Below are 27,602 nucleotides of genomic sequence, written 5' to 3' on the forward strand. Positions count from 1 at the left end.
ATGAAGATTTGTAAATATTGTTATGGATATGACTCATGGTGCAATATAAAAAAAATTAAAAGAGAACAAAACATTTGCAAAATTTTGCAGGTGAGCATTCTCTTAATGCTTTTATGCAAAAAATGTTTAGTTATTTAAAATTATGCTGGTCATAACGGATAAATCAGAAGCTGGGTATCCATCTCACTCCACGGTGCTGGCTGACCCATGGAATCCTTCCAGCTCCTCATTGCTATTTATCAGTCAGGTTACCCCATTGGATCCCATCCTCATACACCATCAGACAGAATGATTCATCGTTGTCTAGCATATTATAAACACACCTGTCACACTAAACATATCAGTCATTAGGTCTGTGAACGTAATAAACAACAGGTGACACAATTTGGACGAGGCAGGCCGGTGTCTGCTTCTGTTGGCAGGTACACTGTTGTGAAAGCATTCATGCTCTGCTGGCTCCACATCCCAGATTCCTAACGCGCAGATTGGTCCAATTGAACCTCTAGCTTTTTTATGGGATCCGGATATTGTTGGCAAGGTCAGCTTGTTTGGCCTTTCACTTCATTTATGTATCCGGTGCTCCCAATGTGGCCTTCTCCACATTGGAGAGACTGGAAGATCGCTTTGCTGAGCACCTTCCCTCTGTCCACTCCAGTGACAGAGACCTCCAATGGCCAACCATTTCAGTTCTGCATCCCACTTCCACTCTCACATGTCTGTCCCATGGCTTCGTACTATCCCACCAAGTCCACCTGTAAATCAGAGAAATACCTGATTTTTCATCTGGGCGCTCTCCAGTAGAATGGCATTAACATGGACTTTTCCAGTTTCTGCTAATTTGCTCTCCTTTCTCCTTCCTTCCCTTCTCCGTCTCTTCTTTCCCTCCGCTCTCCACCCCTTCCCTCTCTATTCACCAAGCCATCCCTACTCTCCCTGCTTGCTGCTGTGCCCTCCTTCCCTTCTCCACCTATTAACTCCTGTCTTTGTGACCACCCCTCCCCCTTTTTTTATTTGGATACTTGCTGATACTTTTTCCAGGCTTTAGCCTGAAATATTGGTTATGTATTTTTATCTTTACTATTGAAAGGACACTGTTTGACCAACCTGAGTCTGAACGTGGACAAGACAAAGGAGATGACTGTAGGTTTCAAGAGGACAAAGGACCACTCCCCACAACCCATCAATTGCTCCGCCGTAGAGGGGGTGGGGAACACAAAGTTCCTTGGTGCTATTTAAAGGACGACCAATCCTGGACCCACAACACCTTCTCATTAGTCAGGAAGGTGCAGCAGTGCCCACAACCCCTAAAGAGGTTGAGGAGGGCAAGGCTACCAGCCCCCATCTTGACAACATTTACAGGAGTACAATTGAGAGTGTTCTGTCTGCCTGCATTATTTCAGTAGCTGAAAAGCATTGGAACAGAAGTCAATACTGAGGATCATCTAAACAGCCAAGACGATCATTGGGGTCTACCACTCCTCTATGGACAACGTTCACTGGGAGGATTGTCTAAAAAGGGCTCAAAGAATTACAGAGGACCCTTTCCTTCAAGCACAGAGTATTTTTGACCCAGTATCATATAGGAGGCCATATCTAATTATATAAACCAACTAACAGGTGAAGTCTACATCTAACTTGTGTATGCAGACACATACATCCACCCAGTATCCATTCACTAAACTATGTGGTCAGATTGGTCAGCATTGATGGGTGTTCCTGGAGTGTCTTTATCACTGTCTGGACAAAAAAAAAATAACACTCTGAAAGAACTCAGCAGAGGAGACAATATCAGAGGAGAGAGAAGAACAGAGCCAACATTTTAGGTTGAAGATTAGGTTCTCACCAATGGGAAAGTCTCCATTAAGGACATATACAGGTCCCTCCATAATATTAAGGACAAAGACACTTTTCCCCCCCTTTATTTGCCCCTGTGCACCACAGTTTTAAATTTGTAATCAAATAAATCATATGTCATTAAAGTGCACATTCCAGTTATTATTCAAAGATATTTGTATACATTTTGGTTTGACCATGTAGAAATTACAGCAATTTTTAATACATAGGCCCCCATTTCAGGACATTTGGCTTCACAGGTGTGGTATGTTTAACTACTTCATTGGTGCAGGTATAAGAGAGCTTAGCTTTTGATCACCTTTAGAGTTTAGTTGCCATTTTTCAACGAGGACCAGAGTTGTGACAATGAAAGTCAAAGTAGCCAAATGAGACTGAAAAACAAGAACAAAACAATGAGAGACATCACCCAAACCTAAGGATCACCAAAATCGGAGAAAATCCCCAAACATATGTCCAGTAGATCAGAAACACTCTGATGCAAACCACTCATTAGCCACAGAAAGGATGGCCAGATTAGTTTGCCAAGAAGTATTTAAAAGAGCCTGCAGAATTCTGGAAAAAGGACGTGGACAGATAAGACCAAGATTAACCTCTGAGTGATGGCAGACCACCTTTGCCATGGTTTGCATCTTGCGGTATAGCCTCTGTATTTCTGTTCATGAAGTCTTCTGTGGACAGTAGTCATTGACACATCCACACCTGCTTCCTGAAGAGTATTTCTGATCTGTTGGACATATGTTTGGGGATTTTTCTTCATTATGAGAATTCTTCTGTCATCAGTAGTGGAGATCTTCCTTGGACTACCAGTCCCTTTTCAATTACTGAGCTCACCAGTGTGCTCTTTCTTCTTAATGATGTTCCAAACTGTGATTTTCGTAATCCTAAGGTTTGGGATATGTCTCTCACTGTTTTATTCTTGTTTTTCAGCCTCATAATTACTTCTTTGACTTTCATTGCCACAACTCTGGTCCTCGTGTAGTAAAATGGCAACGACAGGCTCCAAAGGTGATCAAAAGCTTAGACACGGAGGAGTCACGTGATGGAGTAGTGGCCGGACGGTGAACTCCAGCCCTCTCCAGAAAAGTCGGGAAAAACAAGAGAAAACACAAAGGCACAGAAATAAAAGTTACAGAAAAGTGAGTATAAAGGTGGAAAGAAGATGGCGACAAAAAAAGAAAAGTCGAAAGCAACGGTAAGAAGAGAGGAAGAGAAGACAAAGGAGGAAAAAGGTGAAGGCCTTACCTGTCCGAAGAGGCCCGCTGCGGAGAGAGAAACCCGCTCCCTCAGGTCGGTAAATAATGGACTACAAAAATGGCTCGCAGAGCCGAACAAAAGTGCGCAATCGCGCATGCGCGAAGTTTCGCGCATGCGCGATGCGAATGAAAAAAAACACACCGACGGGAGGGGGGACCAGCTGGGGAGTCGATCTCCACAGCCGGCAACGACAGCTGCAGAACACCTGCAGCAAGAAGAGACCACAGAAGACAATAGAAACAAGATAGAAGAGGAGGAAAGGGCAACAAAGAAACAACAGATGGTCAACCCAGAGGAAGAAGAAGAGGAAGAGTATGGTGAAATAGAAGAAGAAAAGATAGGCAAGGTAAAGGATATACTTGCTCTTATTAAAGGATACATGGAGTCATTTAAAGAATGGCAAACACAGGAATTTAAGGATTTAAGAAAAAGAATAAACAACACAGAGGAGAAAATAATTAAAATGGAGATGACCTTAACAGAAATGGGAAAAAAAATGGACAAGATGGAAGAGCGGGCAGTAGCAGCAGAAATGGAGGTAGAAGACTTAAAAAAGAAATTGGAGAAATCTAATAAAAAAACTAAAGAGACACAAGAACTACTAGCTCAAAAAATAGATACAATGGAAAACCATAACAGAAGAAATAACATAAAGATAGTGGGCCTTAAGGAAGATGAAGAAGGCAAGAATATGAGGGAGTTTATAAAAGAGTGGATCCCTAAGACCCTAGGATGTCCAGAACTACAGCATGAAATGGAAATAGAAAGGGCACATAGAGTATTGGCCTCTAAACCACAACCACAACAAAAACCAAGATCTATTGTAGTAAAATTCCTAAGATATACTACAAGAGAAAAGGTACTGGAGAAGACAATGGAAAAAGTAAGAGAGGGCAACAAACCACTGGAGTATAAAGGGCAAAAAATCTTCATTTATCCAGATATAAGTTTTGAACTCCTAAAGAAGAGAAAAGAGTTCAATACAGCAAAGGCGATTTTATGGAAGAAAGGGTATAAATTTATACTAAAGCATCCAGCGGTATTGAAAATATTTATTCCAGGACAGCAAAACAGACTATTCTCGGATCCAGAAGAAGCACGAAAATTTGCAGAACAATTACAAAAATAGACTGAGGGAGGAAGACGGGTAATGAGAGTTAAAATGATCACGACTGATATGTATGTGGGTAAAGACAAAAATAGACTGAGGGATGAAGACGGGTAATGAGAGTAAAAATGATCACGATTGATATGTATGCAGGTAAAGAGGTATAAGAGTGAATAGAGACAATGAGCATACATGAATGTATCTGTACTTAGAGGAAAATATAGATAGTATAGACAAGAATTAATAAGGGAAGGTAATGGAATAGAGAGAATAAGGAGGGAATTAAAAGAGGGACCTTTGTGACATATGAAAAGTGAAATCTTTTCTGGGGGAGGCGGGGTGGGGGGAAATAGCGGTCACTGCACAATCAGTTGACGCTTGCGAGTGGATTCGCAAATCCAAATGGAGAGGGGAGATGTGGTTGTCCGACAAGGGATAAAGGACAACTCAGGAGGTGAAGGGGAGATTGGGGATAAATAAGATAGAAATAGGAGAATAAGGAAAATGTTAGATGTTGTAGGAATGTTGTCTTATAAAGAGTTGAAAATAAGAAAACAGAAATGGAAAAGGAGGAAAGGTAATGATGGAAAAACGGAAAGAGAAGATAAACAAAATATAAAAGGGCTACGCTGAACTATATGTCTTTAAATATTAATGGAATACATAACCAAATTAAAAGGAAGAAACTACCAAATTTAAATGAATAAATGTATTCCATTAGAAAAAATAACATATTGGTTAAGAAATAATATTGAAATATTCGAACAAGTATAGGAGCCTTACATTAAATACAATAGCGAAAACCTACCGGGGACAAACATTACCTAAGTTGATGGAAGGAGAAGGAAAGAAAAGAATGGACTCAGTAGAATTTCTGGTGTAATTTTGTTGAATGACAACATTGTCTGACTGGATTAATGCAACCTAGATTGTATACCTAAAATGGATGAGAGGGGGGGTGGTTTGGGAGGAAAGGGGGGGGGGGAGAAAAAGTCACTGTATATGTGTGAAAAGAAATAGTGTATATCATGGCTAATGTGATTTATGGTGTGAAAAATAAAAAAATTTAAAAAAAAAGCTTAGACACAAGTGTATCTATCTTATACCTGCACTGATAATGCAATTAAACATACCTGAGTATCACAAATCTCTGTGAAGCCAAATATCCCAAACATTATGGTGGGACTAAGCACAGGGGCAAATAAAGGGAAAACGTGGCTGTCCCAAACGTTATGGAGGGCACGGTATGTAATTATTATATGCTGTGTATGTGTGTGTACTGTGGTCCAGACAAATACTGTTTCACCTGGTTGGAAAATGTTGTCAGATGATAATAAACTTAAATGTGAACTTGAAGCAGGGTTCCCAAATCTTGCCAGCTTTACCCTTCACTCTAACATGAGCACATTGACCCTGAACTTTTCCAATCAGTTTTAAATGCCTCCCACGCCCCGCTCCTTGCAAAGATCCTCTCCCAATCAATTTCTGAGTTCAAAACATGCAAACTCTCTCCACCAAATCAGTGGTGTGCTGGAATCTCCATGAAAATGTTGTCAGACTTGTTGGGGGAGGGGGTTGAGGGGTGGGCTTGAATTTAAGGAGAAACTGGGACTTTTCTCCCTGGATTTCAGGCGACTGAAGGAGAACCAGATACAGTAGAGGTTTATAAAATTATGAGGGGCATTGATAAAGTCTTTTTACCGGAGCCAGGGAGTCTAAAACTGGAGGGTGTAGATTTAAGGTGAAAGGAGAATGATTTAAATGGGACCCAAGGGGCACCATATTCACACAGAGGGTAGTGAGTGTGTGGAGTGAGCTGGTAGAGGAAGTGGTAGAGGTGGTGACAATTTTGACGTTCAAAAGACATTTAGACAAATAAATGGATAGGAAAGGTTTTGAGGGATATGGGCTGAACACAGGCAAACGGGAGTAAAACGCAAAAGTCTGAAGACATAGTGATAGAAGTTTTAAAAAAAACCACAATGCTGGAGAAACTCAGCAGGTCAAACAGTATCCTTTATACAGCAAAGATAAAGTTAAATGATCAGTGTTTTGGCCTTGAGCAAAATGTAGGCGGCATCTGTTCGGTTTTGCTCATACCTTGATGAAGGATTCAAGCCCAAAACGTTAGTAATGTATCTTTATCTTTGCTGTGTAAAGTACATTGTTTGACCTGCTGAGTTTCTCCAGTATTGTGTTTTTACAGGCAAATGGGAGGCAGCAACAGCATGGTAAAGTTGGGCTGAAGGGCCTGTAATTCTATAAATGCTGGAACTGGACATTACTGGCACCATTTGAATTGCTGATCTGTGCTCAGTAGCCCTGTTTGTTCTACAGCAATTCCAGCTGTCCACAGAACCCCAGGGTTTGTGCAGAGGAAGGATGAAATAAATAACAATCTGCTAAGAATGTCCGGCAGAGAGATCTCATATCTTCACATCTCACTCAATAAAAATGATGAAAAGGAAGTAATACTGTGATCCAGCAGTGAAATCCAAAGGTTGTAGTTTCAATCTGGCAGTGCATGAGACCATGGACAGACATGTCGACAAGGGAATGGGATGGGAATTGAAATGGGTGGCCACTGGGAGATCCACACTATTGCGATGGGCAGAGCCGAGGTGCTCAACGAAGCAATCTCCCAGTCTGTGTCCAGTCTCTCCGATGTCGAGGAGACCACAGTGGGGGCACCAGATTAAGTAGATGACTCCTGCAGATTCACAAGTGCAGTGTTGGACAGATACATGGATAGGAGGGGTTAGAAAGAACACAGATCAATGCAGGCAAACAAGACTGACCCAGAATGCCAACTTGGTCAGCATGAATGCATTGGGCCAAGGGCCTGTTCCCCTGCTGTGTGACTGTAACAAACTGGAGACACAAAAGAATGCAGATGCTGGAATCTGGAGCAAAAGATGAGTATCCACTGAGGGGGAATGGGCTGTCGATCCGAAATAAAAACAAAATGCTGGAGAAACTCAGCTGGTCAGAGTCCTTTATGTAGCAAAGGTAAAAATACATAACCAACATTTCGGGCTTGAGTCCTTCATCAAGGTCAACCCGAAATGTCCTTTTCTCTCCACTGACCCTTCCTCCAGAGTAAAATGGGGATAGGGTTAAACAGGATGCTTGATAGCTTCCACTCACAGGGAGGGGCCGCTTCATAGATTCAGCCAATAGATGCAGGCCATTCAGCCCTCTGTTCATTACTATCATGCAGCAGTCCCTATCTCTGCTCTCTCTCCAGATTCCTTGATCCTTTTGATTCCAATAGAGTCATATCAAACTTCCTTTTGAATGCATCTTATCTAGCAGCCTCAACAATTTTCTGTGGGAGTTCCACAAGTTCACAACTCTCCAATGGAAATGTTTCTTCTCATCTCAATCCTAAATGAATCCCCCCCCCCCCCCTACATCCCTCAACTGTGACCCCTTGTTCTGGACTTCCTCAACATCAGGAATATTCTTCCAGCATCTACCCAGTCTTGTCCTGTCCCTGTCAGAATTTTATATATCTCTGATTCTTCTAAATTCCAATGAGTATTTTTAATTTAATAAGGGACATCGACCCTTCAGGCCCTCACGTCCGTGCCGTGACACACCCAGGTGACCAATTAACCTACGGACCCCGTGCATCTTTCGAACGAGAGGATACCGGAGCACCTAGAGGAAACCCAGAGACGAGGGGAGAGTGTACAAACTCCTTACAGCCAGCAATAGATTAGAACCTGGGTCACTGACACCCTGCTAGTGTTCTGTGACCCATCTGTCTGGAGAAACTTTACTGAACTCCTTCAACACCCAGAATGTCCTTCCTCCAATTAGCTGACCAAGAGTGCGCCCCATACACAAGGTGTGGCCTGACCAAATCCCCACATAATTGCAGTAGGACCTCCATTCTGTGTGTCCTGGCCACTTCCTCCACAGACCATTCTATGCCCCGTGGAGAGTGCTTGCCCCAAACCCATTTGCCAGCTACAAAGTGCATGTCAGGTCCCGGGTCTCAGCGGGGGCGAATCCCCAGCGCCCGCGGTTAAATAACCGGCTGGGCACAGGCCAAGGTTCACGCAATGTAAAGTGCTGAGCTCAGAGGGGCAAAGTCCGGAAGGACACAGACCAGATACAGGGGAGGTGGTCACCTGCGGCGATACACCTGTTGGAGGCCGCCTTTTCCATCCTCCCCTGGGGGGGTGAGGGGAGGGGGGGGGCACAGAATCCCAGCTCCCTCCCTGGAATTCTCTGCATTTGTCTGCGCTACTGCAGCGTCCCTGAGCGGCGTTTGAAAGTTTCCCATCCTGCTCTCCCCCCGCCCGCCGGGACTCAGGCTCGTATTGTTTGGCCTCGGAATGAAGCACATTCCTGACGGCCTCATCGCTCCTCGTTGGGCGATGGCACTGCGCGCATTCCAGCGTCGGTCAAAGAGTGCACGGAGTTGGGGGCGGGGGGGGGTAGAGAGTGGGATCCTTCTCCCTCCTTCCACGCAGCAACCCCAGCCACCTCCTCACACCCAGACCGGGGGGGTGGGGGTCACAACTTCCACGCAGGGGAGCGGGAGGGAGGGGGTGCATTCTCGGAGAGACGCAGAGAGGCAGGGAGGGGCTCCTTCTGCCATCCGGATATTGTTGCTTCTCTCTGCAGATTGTTACACGTTCGGTTGAAATTAACAAGCTCGCCTCCGCCGCGCGCGCCATTCCGCTCGGTGCTGCGGCCCCGGCTCTCAACCTGACGGAAGGGTTTTTTTTTGAGGGGGAGGAGAAAGAAAGAAAGAATGTTTGTCTTTTGTGAATTTCAAATGCAAAGAATAAAATGCAGCATGCGGGAGAGGAAGAGAGATGGTCGATCGATGCACGTTTTATAAAATAAATAATAAATTAAAGAACAAAGCGAGGCCGGAGAGCGCTTGACAATTGTGGGAAGATTATGTTTTAAACCCCGCTTTCCGACTTTTTCTCGGAGCTTGACCGCAGTTCCGCGCATTTATTTTGGATGGACGCAACAAACAATGTCTAAATACGAGGAGGACCTGGCTGTGCAGGCGAACTTTCTGCAGGATCTGTCCCTGTACGAGGCGACCAACGATGGGCTGTACGGCGCACGGAGGGAGCTGCTGGTTAGCCCCGGCCTGGAAGAAACAAAGCGGGCCTTTCTGCTGCAGATGATCCCGGGACACCAGCCCCACGTCCTGCAGCTACAAGCCTCGGAGGCGGCGGGCAGGATGAATGGGGCCGGGATCGACGTTGCCCTGCACGACCGGAGTCTGGGGGGCACTTTGTGCAAACTCTCGGCAGCCCCCCGGGGAGTGAACGGCAATCGCGGCGGGTTGGAGACGGCGGCGCACCGGGGAGAGGCGCAGCAGGCGGGCGGCGATCCTGACCCGGGGGGCTACTACTTCAAGGGCCACGGGGCTCCGGCAACGTTCAGCTACAGCGCCGAGAGCCGCAGGTACAGCGGCGGCGGGACGGTTTATGAGCCGGGCCAGGTTTGCAGCCGCCAGGGAGGTTACGCGGTGTATTCCGGCGCCAGTGGCTCGTCCGGCCGCGGCAACAATGTATCGGGGCCCAGGGAGTCACCCGGTGCGGCCGCCAGAGGCAACCATGGATCGGCCGGCCGAGGCAACCATGTGGCGGGCGCGGGGCAGCCCCAGGACGCGCGGCTCGGCACCACCAGTCCCCGCTCCAGCCTGGCCTCCTCCTCCTCCTCTTCCAACTCCACCCAGGAGCACAGCAAGCACCCGAGCCCCCGCTCCAGCCTCTACCCCAGCCCCCGCTCCAGCTTGGTGGTGGGGGGTGCGGACAAGTACTCGAGTCCCCGGACCAGCCTGATCCAGTACGATGGCGGCAGCAGCAGCGCCCTCAGCTCCCGCTCGAGTTACGCCAGCACGGCCAGCGACACGAGCAAGCACTCGAGCCCCCGGGCCAGCCTGAATGAGGGGGGCAGCGGCGGCAGCAAGCCCAGCAGCAACCGCACCAGCGGCATCAGCATGGGCTACGACCAGAGGCACGTCAGCCCGCGCTCCAGCTACTCCGACTCCCGCTTGGCGCAGCCGGACGCCGATGGGCCGAGCGCCCGCAGCAGCATCTCCAGCCACAGCTCCCGGGGCTCCATGAGCGCCGCTTACCCCGAGCTTCAGCTGTTGAGCGCCGGCCTTCCGGAGGAAGGCTACCCTGGGCCCGAGACTCTATCGCCCTGCTCGGGGGAAGCGTGTTGCCATCAGCCGGCTGGCGCAGGTCCGGAGGCCGCGCCCATCCCCGTCCATTCCTACGGCTACAGCCCGACCAAAGGGTCGGCGGCGGCGCACAAGATCCGGCTTCCGTACCAGGTGACGCCGGGCCGGGAGAGCGGGCCGAGCCAGGCCGAGAAGCGGCTGGAGGCGCTCACCCGCGAGCTGGAGAAGGAGCTGGAGCTGCACGTCAAGAAGGAGTATTTTGGTAAGGCAACAACGGCCCGTCCTCGCCCCGGGGCCCCGGCCATCCCCTCCCGCGACTCCTCGGCTGGGGACGGGCTCCGGCGACAAGCCGGGATGGGTGGGCACTTGTGTTCCCTTCCCTGCTGCAGGATCTGCGGGGAGCGGGGGATCCCAGCCTCGCCGTCAGCGGCACGGTTCTCCGACAGGTTGTGGCTGAGGAGGTCAGCAGGGTTACACCACCAGTTCCGGTGTAACAGCACTGGGGTCTGTCACTGTATAACACTGGGATACAGTACGGAGGGGACGGGTCTGTCACTGTATAACACTGGGGTACAGTACGGAGGGGACGGGTCTGTCACTGTATAACACTGGGGTACAGTACGGAGGGGACGGGTCTGTCACTGTATAACACTGGGGTACAGTACGGAGGGGACGGGTCTGTCACTGTATAACACTGGGATACAGTACGGAGGGGACGGGTCTGTCACTGTATAACACTGGGGTACAGTACGGAGGGGACGGGTCTGTCATTGTATAACACTGGGGTACAGTATGGAGGGGACGGGTCTGCCACTGTATAACACGGGTACAGTACAGAGGGGACGGGTCTGTCACTGTATAACACTGGGATACAGTACAGAGGGGACGGGTCTGTCACTGTATAACACTGGGGTTCAGTAGCGGAGGGGACGGGTCTGTCACTGTATAACACGGGTACAGTACAGAGGGGACGGGTCTGTCACTGTATAACACTGGGATACAGTACAGAGGGGACGGGTCTGTCACTGTATAACACTGGGATACAGTACGGAGGGGACGGGTCTGTCACTGCATAACACTGGGATACAGTACAGAGGGGACGGGTCTGTCACTGTATAACACTGGGGTACAGTACGGAGGGGACGGGTCTGTCACTGTATAACACTGGGGTACAGTACGGAGGGGACGGGTCTGCCACTGTATAACACTGGGGTACAGTACGGAGGGGACGGGTCTGCCACTGTATAACACTGGGATACAGTACAGAGGGGACGGGTCTGTCGCTGTATAACACTGGGGTTCAGTAGCGGAGGGGACGGGTCTGTCACTGTATAACACGGGTACAGTACAGAGGGGACGGGTTTGTCACTGTATAACACTGGGATACAGTACAGAGGGGACGGGTCTGTCACTGTATAACACTGGGATACAGTACGGAGGGGACGGGTCTGTCACTGTATAACACTGGGATACAGTACAGAGGGGACGGGTCTGTCACTGTATAACACTGGGGTACAGTACGGAGGGGACGGGTCTGTCACTGTATAACACTGGGGTACAGTACGGAGGGGACGGGTCTGCCACTGTATAACACTGGGATACAGTACAGAGGGGACGGGTCTGCCACTGTATAACACTGGGGTACAGTACGGAGGGGACGGGTCTGCCACTGTATAACACTGGGGTACAGTACGGAGGGGACGGGTCTGCCACTGTATAACACTGGGGTACAGAACAGAGGGGACGGGTCTGTCACTGTATAACACTGGGGTACAGTACGGAGGGGACGGGTCTGTCACTGTATAACACTGGGGTACAGTACGGAGGGGACGGGTCTGCCACTGTATAACACTGGGGTACAGAACAGAGGGGACGGGTCTGTCACTGTATAACACTGGGGTACAGTACGGAGGGGACGGGTCTGCCACTGTATAACACTGGGGTACAGTACGGAGGGGACGGGTCTGTCACTGTATAACACTGGGATACAGTACAGAGGGGACGGGTCTGTCGCTGTATAACACTGGGGTTCAGTAGCGGAGGGGACGGGTCTGTCACTGTATAACACGGGTACAGTACAGAGGGGACGGGTTTGTCACTGTATAACACTGGGGTACAGTACGGAGGGGACGGGTCTGCCACTGTATAACACTGGGGTACAGTACGGAGGGGACGGGTCTGTCACTGTATAACACTGGGATACAGTACAGAGGGGACGGGTCTGTCACTGTATAACACTGGGGTACAGTACGGAGGGGACGGGTCTGCCACTGTATAACACTGGGGTACAGTACGGAGGGGACGGGTCTGTCACTGTATAACACTGGGATACAGTACAGAGGGGACGGGTCTGTCGCTGTATAACACTGGGGTTCAGTAGCGGAGGGGACGGGTCTGTCACTGTATTACACGGGTACAGTACAGAGGGGACGGGTTTGTCACTGTATAACACTGGGGTACAGTACGGAGGGGACGGGTCTGTCACTGTATAACACGGGTACAGTACAGAGGGGACGGGTTTGTCACTGTATAACACTGGGGTACAGTACGGAGGGGACGGGTCTGCCACTGTATAACACTGGGGTACAGTACGGAGGGGACGGGTCTGTCACTGTATAACACTGGGATACAGTACAGAGGGGACGGGTCTGTCACTGTATAACACTGGGGTACAGTACGGAGGGGACGGGTCTGCCAATGTATAACACTGGGGTACAGTACGGAGGGGACGGGTCTGTCACTGTATAACACTGGGATACAGTACAGAGGGGACGGGTCTGTCGCTGTATAACACTGGGGTTCAGTAGCGGAGGGGACGGGTCTGTCGCTGTATTACACGGGTACAGTACAGAGGGGACGGGTTTGTCACTGTATAACACTGGGGTACAGTACGGAGGGGACGGGTCTGTCACTGTATAACACGGGTACAGTACAGAGGGGACGGGTTTGTCACTGTATAACACTGGGGTACAGTACGGAGGGGACGGGTCTGCCACTGTATAACACTGGGGTACAGTACGGAGGGGACGGGTCTGTCACTGTATAACACTGGGATACAGTACAGAGGGGACGGGTCTGTCACTGTATAACACTGGGGTACAGTACGGAGGGGACGGGTCTGCCACTGTATAACACTGGGGTACAGTACGGAGGGGACGGGTCTGTCACTGTATAACACTGGGATACAGTACAGAGGGGACGGGTCTGTCGCTGTATAACACTGGGGTTCAGTAGCGGAGGGGACGGGTCTGTCACTGTATAACACGGGTACAGTACAGAGGGGACGGGTTTGTCACTGTATAACACTGGGGTACAGTACGGAGGGGACGGGTCTGCCACTGTATAACACTGGGGTACAGTACGGAGGGGACGGGTCTGTCACTGTATAACACTGGGATACAGTACAGAGGGGACGGGTCTGTCACTGTATAACACTGGGGTACAGTACGGAGGGGACGGGTCTGCCACTGTATAACACTGGGGTACAGTACGGAGGGGACGGGTCTGTCACTGTATAACACTGGGATACAGTACAGAGGGGACGGGTCTGTCGCTGTATAACACTGGGGTTCAGTAGCGGAGGGGACGGGTCTGTCACTGTATAACACGGGTACAGTACAGAGGGGACGGGTTTGTCACTGTATAACACTGGGATACAGTACAGAGGGGACGGGTCTGTCGCTGTATAACACTGGGGTTCAGTAGCGGAGGGGACGGGTCTGTCACTGTATAACACTGGGGTACAGTACGGAGGGGACGGGTCTGTCACTGTATAACACTGGGGTACAGTACGGAGATGACGGGTCTGCCACTGTATAACACTGGGGTACAGTACGGAGGGGACGGGTCTGCCACTGTATAACACTGGGGTACAGTACGGAGGGGACGGGTCTGCCACTGTATAACACTGGGGTACAGTACGGAGGGGACGGGTCTGCCACTGTATAACACTGGGGTACAGAACAGAGGGGACGGGTCTGTCACTGTATAACACTGGGGTACAGTACGGAGGGGACGGGTCTGTCACTGTATAACACTGGGGTACAGTACGAAGGGAACAGGTCTGCCACTGTATAACACTGGGATACAGTACGGAGGGGACGGGTCTGCCACTGTATAACACTGGGGTACAGTACGGAGGGGACGGGTCTGCCACTGTATAACACTGGGGTACAGTACGGAGGGGACGGGTCTGTCACTGTATAACACTGGGGTTCAGTAGCGGAGGGGACGGGTCTGTCACTGTATAACACGGGTACAGTACAGAGGGGACGGGTTTGTCACTGTATAACACTGGGGTACAGTACGGAGGGGACAGGTCTGTCACTGTCTAACACTGGGGTACAGTAATGGAGGGGACGGGTCTGTCACTGTCTAACACTGGGGTACAGTAATGGAGGGGACGGGTTTGTCACTGTATAACACTGGGGTACAGTACGGAGGGGACGGGTCTGTCACTGTATAACACTGGGGTATGGTACCGAAGGGGACGTGTCTGTCACTGTATAACACTGGGGTACAGTACAGGAGGGGACGGGTCTGTCACTGTATAACACTGGGGTACGGTACCGGAGGGGACGGGATGGATTTGTCTGTATAACACGGGGTACTGTAGTGGTGCGGACGGGTCTGTCTATAATAACACTGGGGTATAGTATTGGAGAGCACGGATTTGTCTGAATAACACTGGGTACAGTACCAGTGGGACAGATCTGTCACTGTATAACACTGGGGTACGGTACTGGAGGGGACGGCTCTGTCTGTATAACACTGTTTTAAAGTACAGGTGGGGACGGGTCTGTCACTGTATAACACTGTTTTACAGTACTGGTGGGGACGGGTTTGTTTGTATAACACTAGGGTACAGTACCCGTGGGAACGGCTCTGTCTGTACAACACTGGGTACAGTACTGGTGAGGCTGGGTCTGTCACTGTGTAACACTGGGATACAGTACCGAAGGAGACTGGTCTGTCACTGGGTACAGTACCGGTGGAGATGCGTCTGTCTGTATAACACTGGGTACAGTACCGGTGGGGATGTGTCTGTCTGGAAAACACTGAGGTACAGCACTGGTGGAGCCGGGTCTATCGCTGTATAACACTGAGGTGAAGCACTGGTGGGTGCAGGTCTGTCGCTGTGCAGCACTGTTGGGGCGGATCTATTGCTGTGTAGCACTTGGATCCAGCACTGGTGGGGACTGTTCTGTCACTTTATAACACTGAAGTACTGTGGGGACTGGTCTATCACTGTTTAGTACTGAGGTAGAGTACTGATGGAGATAGGTCTGTCACTGTATACCACTGAGGTAGTACTGGTGGGGATGGGTCTGTCACTGTATAACACTGTGGTACAGTAACTGTAGGAGTGTGTCCCTCGCTGACTAACGCTGGGGCACAGTACCTGTGGGAGCGTGTATGTTATTGATTAACATTGGGGTACATTACCAGAGGGAGACTGATCTGTCACTGTCTAACACTGGGGTATAGTACCTGTGGTGACGGATCTGTCACTGTAAAACCAGTTTACAGGACTGAAGGAGACTGGTCTGTCAGTGTTCAACCCCTGTGGGTCGTGTCTAACATGGCATAACATTGGGGTACAGTATTGATGGAGATGAGTCTCACCATACTGTAGTACTGTAGTGAAGGGAATCAGTTTTTCTCTAAATTACTGACTTAAGCAGAGCTAAGAGGAACATGGGACTGTGCAGTGGGAGACTGTTCATCTGAGACTCCATTGCACATGAGTTTAACCCTGTAATCCTGGAGTATGTTCCAGGTGTGGGTGGATTATGGTTGTATGCAGTGTTGGAGTTGATGGAGAGTTGTTCAGTGATTTGCCTTGGTGAATGACTTCTAAGTGTTGGCCCAGGGATGTTCTACCTTGCTCTCCTGTAGTGGGGACTGACTGCTGCCATGTCACGGGGCCTCACAGCTCAATTATCGCGTGGTTTAGTTGTAGGAGGATCATGTTTCTAATTTGGTTGTAACTTTCAGGAAAAATCAAAATGTTTTGAAAGTATCGTGGTTGATGTTGTGCACGTATGATGTTGGTTCAAAAAGGTGAGATCGCATGGGATCCAGAGCAAGTTAGCAAACTGGATCCAAAATTGGCTTGAAGAAGGGTTGTTTGTCCGTGACCAGAGGTGTATCACAATAATTTGGTTCTGGGGCTCCTGTTGGTTATGTACATTCGGGTGGAGGTAGGATCAGTAAAATTGCAGGTGACGTGAAAATTGGTGCTTTGGTAATCATGAAGAGATCCTTCGGCTGCAGGATGATGCTGACCAGATGGGGAAATGGGCAGCACGACTGCAGATGGTAACCGTGTTCAGCACATTGGGAAGAGTGATAGAGGAAGGACCTATGCAATGAGTACCCAGACCTGAGGGGTGAGAAGCAGCATGGACTTTACTTTCAGAACAGGGAGCTTGTCTCATTTGCCTGTGTTTGGCACACGTCTCTTTCCTTTCGTTTACCTGTTCACATTTTCTATGAAAGTTGAAATTGTACCCGCTTCCACCATGACCTGTGAGTCTGCAGCACAGAACCAACCTTTTAGCCCATCAACACTGATCCCATTTCCCTGTACTCGGCCTTTATTCTTCTATGCTTTGCCTCATTGTGTCTGTCTGAATGGCTCTTAAATATAGGAATTGTACAGTAAAACCCCTGCAATACAGCATCTACTGGGATTGGTAGATGCCAGATGAGTGAATTTGCCGGTTGTTTGAGGTTATGTGGATTGGCAAGTTGACTGCTGGGGAGGGGGTGCCAATTTTAAACGCTCATATTTTATACGTATTTACCGGTATTTTCTGCAATTTAAAAAAAAATTTGTTGGTTGCTTGAAGCTGCCATTGGCTTGAATTCCAGTTGATGTGGATTTTACTGTATCTGATTCCATCACCTCTATAATCAATGATTTAGATGAAAACATTCATGGCATGATTGGTAAGTTTGCAGATGGCACTAAAGTGCCTGATATTGGAGACTGTGAAGACAGTTGCCAAAAAGTGTAGCAGGGAACTTTAGAAGAGAATTGGACAAATCCTTGAAGCAAAATGGTAATGGGAAAGGGTTGGGACAGTTGGACTGACTGGGACCAGCACTGCATGATGGGCAGAATGGTCTTCCTGTGCTGTTACATTCTTGGTGTGTGTGAGTCACAAGGGATCAGGACCCCCATCCTCTCCCTGGTCGCTTGTTCATTCATTCATGCCAGTTACTGAAATCATTGCATCCTTTAGGGAGGAAATGTGGCCCCACAGGATGTAAAAAGGCCCTTCAGCCCATCATTTCTATGCTGACCTCCATGCTGCCAAGCCTTCTGTGCCATGGTGATGAAGCACTAGTCAGATGTGGGACCAGTTGTCCCCATGTCTTTAGCTCCTGTGCAGGTCTCCTGCGGCTACAGAACAGCTATCATTAGTTCATCGAGGTGTGTGGATGAATCTCTGTCTTGTAGGGCACTGATCTTCAGCAGACTAATGTCTGACCTTGAGTACTTCAAGCTGGCGGGGGGGGGGGAAATCATGCATTCTCAAGGTTCAAATTTACTGTCAGATTGCATGCATGACATCAAATACAACCCTGAGGTTCTTCTTCCTGCGGGTCAGGCAGAACTTCTACCAGTAACTAAACTGTACGTGAAGAAAGAAATGTAAACAACCTGTGCAAATACAGAAATATAAATATCCAGTAATAAATAATGAGCAAAGTAAGAGTTATTGAGTGTTTGAATGGGCCTGTTGTTCAGGAGTCTGATGGTGGAGGGGTAGTTTCTGAACCTGGTGGTACGAGTCTTGTGGCACCTATACCCCCTTTGTAATGGTAGCAGTGAGAACAGAGTGTGTCCTGGATCCTTGATGATTGCTGCTGCTCTCCCGTGGCAGCGATCCGTGTAGATTTTCTTGACGGTGAGGAGAGTTTTGTCTGTGTACTGAGCTGCAGGACTTTCCACTCAGAGGTATTAATCTCTCCCCCCAATACCAGACCGTAATGCAGCCGGTCAGCACACTTTTCACTACACATCTATAGAAGTTTGCCAGTTTCCATTGTTGCACCAAATCTCTGCAAACTCCTGAGGGAAGAGAGGCGCTGACATGCTTTCTTTCCAATGGAGCTAATGTTATGGTCCAGGAAAGGTCCTCCGAGATGGTGACTCCCAGAAATTTAAATTTACTCACCCTCTCCACCTATGGTTTCCCCTCCCACAATGATCATACACCTCTGGTTTTTCCTTCCTGAAGCCAACAATCAGTTTTGGTGATATGGAGTGCGAGGAGGTGGTTGTTGTTGGTGCAACATTCAGCTAAGTTTTCATGCCCCCCCACCCCCCCATACAACCCACCACCGTAGTTTCTTCAGCAAATTTGTAGATGGTGTTGTTGTCGTACTGAGTCACATAGTCCTGGGTGTAAAGCGAGTAGAACGTCCCTTTGGTGCTGCGATCCTAATGGAAATTATGGAGGAGATTCTCCCAGCAAGGGTTTGCACATTGGACGGACTGCACCTTGTGTTCCATCTCAGCAGTGGCCAACCAGATGGCATCAGTATTGACCTCTGATTTCTAATAACCCCTTCCCTCCTATCAGAAAGCTACCCTCAATCCTTTCCCCATCGCTTCTCGATTTCTTACCCCCCCCCCCACCTGTATCTACCTGTTAGCCTGTGCTCCTTCAGCTTTTCATTCAGACGTTTGCCTGATTTTCAACGCTCCTGACGAATTGTCATCTGCCTTTTTTACTACGAGACCAGCTGAGTTTCTCCACCACTTTAGAGTACTACATTATAACCCTTGGCACTGTGGGCTGTTTGGACAGTGAAGCATGCCCTCGGTTATGGAGTCCCTCTCCGACTCTCAGCATTAGACTAGCATTGAGCTAATTGCTTTCCTCTTCTTGCCAAGCATCACTTCATCTCTCATTGAATCTGGTTCCACCAGCCCAGAGGCAGCCCATCTCCAATCACAACTCCCTGCACAGAAAATAATTTGCATCCAGCAAGTTCCTGCGTTGTTTATTGTCATATGAGATACTGCAAAAGGCTTTGTGCGTGCTGTTCAGGCAAGTCAACTGATATTTAACCAGTGTAATAATAAAACAAAAATAGTGTTACAGTAGTTCAAAGAATATAGGGTCTCATGTTACTGGGGCAAGGTGAAGAGTATAGAGAAAAGCACAGTTGATTAGTGCAAGGCCATCATCTTTTCCCAATGAGGGGTCAATTCAAGAGACTGATAACAGCATGAAAGAAAGTGTGCTTGAGTCAGGAAATTTGTATTTTCAAGCTCATGGAGTGGGGAGGGGTGGAGAGGACATTGTGCCTGAGGTGAGCTGGGTCCTTTAAATATGTGGGCAGCTTTCCCAGCACAGCAAAGAGGAGTATTATGTGCAGTTTTGGTCACCTAACTACAGGAAAGATAGGAATTAGAGAGAAAGAATACAGAGGTTTACTTGGATGTTGCCCAGGCTTCAGGAACTGAGTTCAAGGGAAAGGTTAAACAGGTTAGGACTTCATTCCTTGGAGAGTAGAAGAATAAGGGGAGATTTGATAAAGGTTTTTAAAATTGAGGGGGATGGACAGATTAAATGTAGGTCGGCTTTTTCTACTGAGGGTAAAATGAGATACAAACCAGAGGTCACGGGTTAAGCATGAAAGGGGAAATTTCAGTGGGCACGTTAGGGGAATCTTCTTCACACAGAGTGATGGGATGAGCTGCCATTTGAAATGGTGAATGCAGGCTCAATTTTAACATTTAAGAAGAATTTGATCAGGTATGGAGGGCTATGGACTAGGCTCAAGTCGTTGGAACTAGGCAGAAAAATAATTCGGCACAGACTGGAAGGACCTGAGCTGTAATGTTCTACAAGCTTTCTGAACTTTTTTTGAGGACAACTTGCATGTCAATAATGATGAGTCAGCTGCTATTTGGATTTTCATGCTTTTGTCCCCACACTCTTCTGAGACTGGCAATTAGTTGACAAGCTGGAGACGGGATGGGTGTCTGTGGCTAATCCTTGGGGCACAGCAGGGATTGAAATTTGGCCCCCAGCAGGTCACAACATGGGCCTGTTGCTTGGGAGAGGGAACAGAATGCTGGCAAAGTGAGAGGGGGATGCGAAGGGGTTTCAGTGCATGAGCAGATAGCTGGTGGGTGCAGTGGAAAGAGGTTAAGGGTGTATTTGTGCAGCATGGGCTCGAGGGCCTGTAACTATGCTGTATCTTGAAATTAAATGTGAAGTTATCCACCACAGGAAAAATAAAAAAGACAATGGTTAGTGAGAAATTGGGAAATGCGAATATACAAAGAGATTTGGGTGTATTTATACACCAGTCACCAAAAGCAAACATATGCCAGTTTGTGGAAAATGGTATGTTGACCTTCACTGCAAGAGGCTTTGAAAACAGGAGCAAACATGTTTCACCACCATCCTGCAGCATTTTGGCAAGGCCACATCTGGAGTGTTGTGTGCAGGTCTACTCTCCTTGCCTGAGACAGAGGGAGTCGGTGTGTCATGAAGTTTGACAATACAAAGTGTCCATGCCAACCAAGTCCCATTTGCCTACTGTTTCTTTGAACCTTGATCCAAGACACCTGTCTAAATGTGGTGAACATTACAGTAGACCTGACCTCTGCCTCTCCCACTGGCATCTCAGTCCACACACCCTCCACCCTCTGGAAGAAGTTGCCTTTCTTTTAAATCTTTCCCCTCTTACCTTAAACCAGTGGTTCACAACTTTTTTCTTTCCACTCACATACCACTTTAAGTAATCCCTATGCCATCGGTGCTGTGTGATTAGTAAGGGATTGTTTAAGGTGTTATTTGAGTGGGAAGGGAAGGTTGAGAATCACTGCTCTCGACCTAGTTGTTACGGAATTATTTTGCTACAGAAAAATAGTAATTGGCCCATTTTCTTTGGAGGTATGAAACCATGCACATAACGAGTCAATGAGGTACGATTAAAACTGGTTTTCAAACTAATTCTTTCCACCCACATACCACCTTAAGCAATCCCTTACTAATCATGGAGCACCACTGGCATAGGGATTACTTAAAGTGGTATGTGAGTGGAAAGAAAAAGGTTGAGAACCACTGCCTTAAACCTATGCATCTAGTTTTAGACTCCCCATCTTGGTGGGGAGTGGTGGAAGAAAGCCTGTGACTTTTTAACTAATCCAGACCCCTCATGATCTCTATAAGGAACCCCCTTCCTTCACACTTGAGAGGGGTGTACAAATCGTTCACTGGATCTTGCTATGCCTGTTCTTGAGAATCTGCCTTCACCACTCCAGTACTGCCAGAGAACTGATCTGGCTCTCCTGAACACCCCACTCCTCCCAAATCCCATCTGATCTTGAAGTGAGTGGGGCACCTCATGAGAGGGGGGGGGGGCATTGGAGTGAGGAGGACATCCTGGAGGGGTGGAAAACCTGGGGCAGGAAAGGAGATGGATCACTGATGCTTTCTGAGGTTACATTGCACATGCACAGACTGGTTGGTGTGACATGTTTAGCTGCTGCACCAACAATAGAGGGATGAGACCAGACCCTCCAGTTAATCTGTGCCAGTTTGGAGAGGAAGATGAGTGGCGTCTGCTGTGGAACCTTTACTTGCTGGGTACAGGGAAATCAGTGGTGGCAAACAAAGTGTTAACCTCGCTCTCTGCACCCTCTGCATCTTGACGTTAACAAAATGCTTCATTCCAGATCCCCTGCAGGAAGTGAGTTGTCCCTGAGGAATGTGCCTTCTGCAGGCATGACTAAAGCACCTTGGGACACCAAGCACAGTTAGGCCATGATCCAATGAATGGAGGAGCAGGTTTCAGGGATCAATGGCCTCCTGCATCTATTTTCTTGTGTTCCTTCCAGATGATTAAAAACTGGGAGGTGTAGATAATGAGGAAGAGATCCCGTCACTGAACGCATCTTCACCTACCCATTCTACTTTCCACAGGGACCACTTCCTCGTCCTTTCTCACCAGTTTCCACCTCGGTACCTGCCCCAGTGTCTGCAGGAAATGCTACCTACCACCCACACCAACTCCCTCACCACTGCGGGACCCCAAATAGTCCTTCCAAGTGAAGCAACATTTTACTGCAGGGGTCCCCTACTGCATCCAGTGCTCCCGTTGTGAACTCGTCTACATCGGGGAGACTGAACGCAGACTGGGAACGTGTCCTGTGGGGATGGATGTCTCCTTAAGTATATCGGCTGCCTTTCAGGGAGACTGGGAAGGAGAGATGGATTTCGTGGGGAAGGAAGGTTGTGAGTTTGGAGTTTCTCCAATGGTTGGTTTTATGGCTCCAGCATCTCAAGTCTTTTCGATCTCCATTTAAAGATCTCCAGGGCTCCTTTGAATTTGGTGTCATATGTATTTAAAATGCAGTGATATTTTTGTTTCGCAAGTAGACGAGTTCACAACGGGAGCACTTGATGCAGTAGGGGACCCCTGCAGTAAAATGTTGCTTCACTTGGAAGGACTATTTGGGGTCCTGCACAGTAGTAAGGGAGGAGGTTTGGGTGGTAGGTAGCATTTCCTGCAGACACTGAGACATCTCGAGTGTGGTACAAACAAGACAGCCCAGAAGTGCAGAGAGAGTTCAGTTAGCACAGAGGAAAGGCATAATTTTACTTTACTTTATGGGGTTCATTCAGGAGGGAAAGAAACTGTCTTTGAATCTGGTGGGTGACATCTCTCACTTGTGAATTCTCCTGACGGCAGGGCAGTGAAGAGAGTGTTGCGGGGTGAAATGAGTCTTTAACATGTTTGGTGCTTTTCTGAGACAGGGGAGGTAGAGGTAGAGTGAAACATGAACGTCTGCAGATGCTGTGATTGTTGTCAAAACACAGAAATGCTGGAGGAACTTGGCCAGTCTCGCAGTGTCCAAAGGAGGTAAAGATGTTATTGGCATTTTGGGCCTGAGCCCTTCCTATAGTGGAGACTAACCACTTCCACAATATGCCAAGAGTAGATGGATGGATGGTGATGTGGGCTGACTTCTTGAGTCAGTGCCTCACATAGGGGTGTGTGCAGTGGACTGGCGGTGGGTGCCCAGGATGGATGTGACTTGGTTTGCCACTTTCTACAGCCTTCTGTGTTCCTGGCAGTGGAGTTTCCAAACCACGGTCTGGTGCAGTCAGTCCGTATACTTTCCCAGAGCACCTGTAGGTTTGATGGAGTATTCCGCGATGTACCAAATCTCCTCTGAAAGTAAAGGTGTTGATATGCCTTCTTCACGATTCTCTCAATGTGTTAGCAATGTGGAGGAGGGGTCCTCCAATCTGTGGACTCCCTAAAACTGGAAGGAGCTAACCATCTCCATCACTGTCCTGTTAATGAAGACTGGTGCGTAGTCCCTCAGCTTCCCCTCCCTAAAGTCCATGATAAGGACAGTATACCATGCATATGACAAAAACCTCAATGTATACGTGCATAAAAACTCTTATTTGGTGAAGCTCAACAGATACTTGGTAAGGAAAAAAAAAATGCAAAAAAGACAGCTGCAATCGAATAATAATTGAATGAAGCTCCTCATTCTAGTAGATGCTGAGAGCAAGATTATTCTGGTGCTTCTAAACCAGATACAAGCAGGGCATAGGGTGCTGGTGCTGGTGGGGTGGGGGCGGGGGGGAGGAGGATGGGAGGGGAGACATTAATGTGTGCCTCCTCTGCTTCCAGGTGGATGTCAGGAATCCACAGAGTTTGGAGATAATAAGTAATATTATTGGCTATTGTGCCTCTAGCATCCCAAGTGCGATTGCTGGCTGTCAATTCTTTGGGGTGTCCTGCGCCTGGGGAAGATGTTATAGAAATGTTGGTGCCCCAGTATCCTCTCTCTGGCCCTTCCCACTCCCCTTGGGAATGTTGGGGTGTGCTCAGACATGGGTAGGATATGCTGAATGTGTAGTGATGGGAATTGTGAGTAAGGGAGTTGCACTGGTAGAATGGGTTCAAGGGTCTGACGGCCTCTGAATGATCAAGGACTATTTTGGGATTGACTGCAGATCTGTGTGGCCTTTGTTTGCTTGAGTCTGAGGGTGGGGTTGTAGGGATTTGAACCACTTGTGCATTGCAGCTGGATTGAAAGGTCGGGCTCCAAGCCACTCGTGCAGTAAACGAGCTGATGTTTTTGTTTCCTGCTCCACAGGTATCTGTGTAAAGTGCAGGAAAGGCGTGTATGGAGCGAGTCAAGCTTGTCAAGCCATGGGCAATCTGTACCACACCAACTGCTTCATCTGCTGCTCCTGTGGTGAGTTGGGTACCCTGCCGCTGACCATTTTCTCTGCACCTGGTTTTCCCCTGTTGCTCCCTCTAACTACGTTCATCCCGAGTTGGCAATCACATTGTGGGGCTTAGCACTACCTGATCAACTGTGGGGGAGGGCAGAGCACGCTGACTGCGATTATTACATCAACCTGCTTTGAATTTGAGATGAAAGGGCTGGTCCAAGTTATGGCCAGGGTCAGAATGGGCTGTGTCCGTTGGAGGTATGGTGATGTCCCCACGGGACGTATGGTGGTGACACGATCAGGGCTGTGCTCATGGGACATACAGTGGTGACATGGTCAAGGTTAGACCAGGCTGTGCCCGTGGAACGTATGGTGGCCAGGGTCAGACTGGGTTGTGCCCCTGGGAGGTATAGTGATGTAGCCAGTCAGACCTGGCTGTGCCCATGGAACGTACGGTGGTGACACGGCCAGGGTCAGACTGGGCTGTGTCTGTGGGAGTTATGGTGATGTAGCCAGGGTCAGACTGGGCTGTGCCCATAGGAGGTATAGTGATGTAGCCAGGGTCAGACCTGGCTGTGCCCATGGGACGTACGGTGATGACATGGCCAGGGTCAGACTGGGCTGTGTCTGTGGGAGATATGGTGATGTAGCCAGGGTCAGACTGGGCTGTGCCCGTAGGAGGTATAGTGATGTAGTCAGGGTCAGACTGGGCTGTGCCCGTAGGAGGTATGGTGATGTAGCCAGGGTCAGACTGGACTGTGCCCATGGGACGTACGGTGGTGACACGGCCAGGGTCAGACTGGGCTGTGTCTGTGGGAGATATGGTGATGTAGTCAGGGTCAGACTGGGCTGTGCCCGTAGGAGGCATGGTGATGTAGCCAGGGTCAGACTGGACTGTGCCCATGGGACATACGGTGATGACATGGCCAGGGTCAGACAAGGCTGAGCCCGTGGAAGGCACAGTGACACGGCTGTTATGCTTGTGTTTAACACTTAACCGACTTTATTTTCCTTGAATGCTTCAACCAACTTCTAACCGACTACTCCTGTCATGCGTCACTTCCTGTTTCTGCCCAACTGCTTGCATTGCATGCTGGGAATTGTAGTTTTAAAAACATGCATAATAACACTATTCCCTTTTTTTTAATAAAAGCAAAATCACAATACCATGTCTACATAACAAAGTATCTCATTCCGTGGCCAGTCTTTTTCCACTAATTGTATCTGATGACTTCTGGCTTCATGAAGTTGTTCAAGTTCATTCAGGGCATCTGCAAGATTCAGCTGAAGTTCAGAAATCCGTGAAGAGGTTTTTTTCCTGCTCTTCCTTTACCTGCTTATCAGCAAGTTCACGAACAGTCACCGTTATGATACGTCACCAGATGTTGCGAAATCACTTCAGAGGAATTGCGTATGTCAACAGAACTAACTTCATCTTCACGTAAAATATGATTTCCTCGCGCATCTTCCAGTTCCATCAAAAGCTCCCTATTCTGTGAAAGATCTGATACTTGTATCTCTGATTCTCCATGTTGAGTAATGAAGCTTATTCGCCTCATCTGTGCATTTTTGTAAACAGCGAACTTCCCTCATGGTATCTTCTAATTTAGCTGAGAGATTTGCCACAGATTTTTGCACTCGTTCATATTCTTTACACTGGCGTTTCAGAAGCGGAGCTTTCCACTCCACTTCTTTCACAATTTCATCCAAACGTTTACTCACTCTCTGCTTCCAGGTGGATGTGAGGAATCCTGTTTTGCCAATAGCAATTGATCCTGGGATTTAACATGTCCATTATGCAACTGTGAATTTCATTCCAGGCTTCCTGCTGCAGTGGGCGTTGTAATTGCCAGTTCCTCTTCAGATAGTGTGGTGGCTCCTTTAAACTTTGTAGTTGAAAGAAGATGTTTACATTTTCCATTTCCTTATCAAGTTGTTTTCTTAAGACTTCAGATTCTTTAAATGATATACTCTTATCCTCTAATACAGCCATTCTTTCTTTTTGATGCGACTGAAGTCACTTATTAAAGTCAAGCTGAGTCTCTAAATGTCTCCAACGTTCTTCTCTGCTGCCATAATGCTCTTCAGCCTTTATCAGAGCTGCAATTAGCTGGGCAGGTTCAGCTTCTACTTCTGGTAATGTTTCTGCTCACTTCATTGTTTGCTGCAGTTTCTATTCAGCAAGTTCCAGTAACTCTATTTTTATCTTCTAGCTGGCATAAGAAGGCATCCTTATTTGCCAACTCCTTTTCCAGTTTGTCACTCATGTCATGTAATGAGGTCGATTCTCTCTGTACATTAAGGCATCGCTTCTCCAATGTATTTATCTTTCCTTCCGTGAGTGTTCTTTGCTTATCTTTGGTCTGTGAAGCCATTATGAAAACTCTTTTCACCAGGTTGAGCTCTTCACATCTTCTCAGATCTGATGTTGGCTGTACTGTCTACAATTAGTAGCTGTAACTTTAGGTGCTGCTCTTTATGTTTGAAGGTCACCATGCACCCCCTTTTACTGGAACGTTCCCTCCAGTCACTTTTAATTTCACAGGATAAATCTTGCTCTTTATGGTGAGGCTCTTGTAATCGTCCATAGGTGTTAAATTCACCCGGGCTCCGGTGTCAAGCTTAAATGGAATTACTGTCTCATTCACAGTCGCTGGAACGATCCATTCTGTTTTGCCAGTAGCAGTCTGTAGTGAATCCATGAAGAATTCCTCCATTTCTTCGACCACTGTATACACCTTTCACTTGGTATCCCCTGTTTTGCAGCATTTTGCAAAATGATTCTTCCCACATTTATAGCAGGACTTTTCATAGGCAGGACACACCTTTGGAATATGTCTGCCTCTGCACCTGCTGCATTTGATGCTTTAGCTTTACTTTATTGTTGCTCTGGGAAGCTCCCGGTGCACCTTTGTGTCTATCCTGTGCAGCTCCTTAGCTTGTCTCTACTGCCCTACACATATTCACAGCCATTTCCAGAGTC

At 48.2% G+C, this 27,602-nt stretch overlaps 1 protein-coding gene across 1 annotated transcript in view; it reads left to right on the plus strand.

Moving 5' to 3' along the window:
- The first annotated feature begins 8,843 nt into the window (after positions 1 to 8,843).
- wtip (WT1 interacting protein) overlaps positions 8,844 to 27,602 on the plus strand; it is a 29,050-nt gene continuing 10,291 nt past the window's right edge. Inside the window, exons 1-2 of the mRNA XM_069902010.1 lie at positions 8,844 to 10,644; positions 24,538 to 24,639. Of these exons, the coding sequence (XP_069758111.1) occupies positions 9,219 to 10,644; positions 24,538 to 24,639 (1,528 nt within the window). The 5' untranslated portion in view covers positions 8,844 to 9,218. The remainder of the gene's footprint in view (positions 10,645 to 24,537; positions 24,640 to 27,602) is intronic.

The sequence above is a fragment of the Narcine bancroftii genome, chromosome 10 (assembly GCF_036971445.1).
Source record: "Narcine bancroftii isolate sNarBan1 chromosome 10, sNarBan1.hap1, whole genome shotgun sequence".
Lineage (NCBI taxonomy): Eukaryota > Metazoa > Chordata > Chondrichthyes > Torpediniformes > Narcinidae > Narcine > Narcine bancroftii.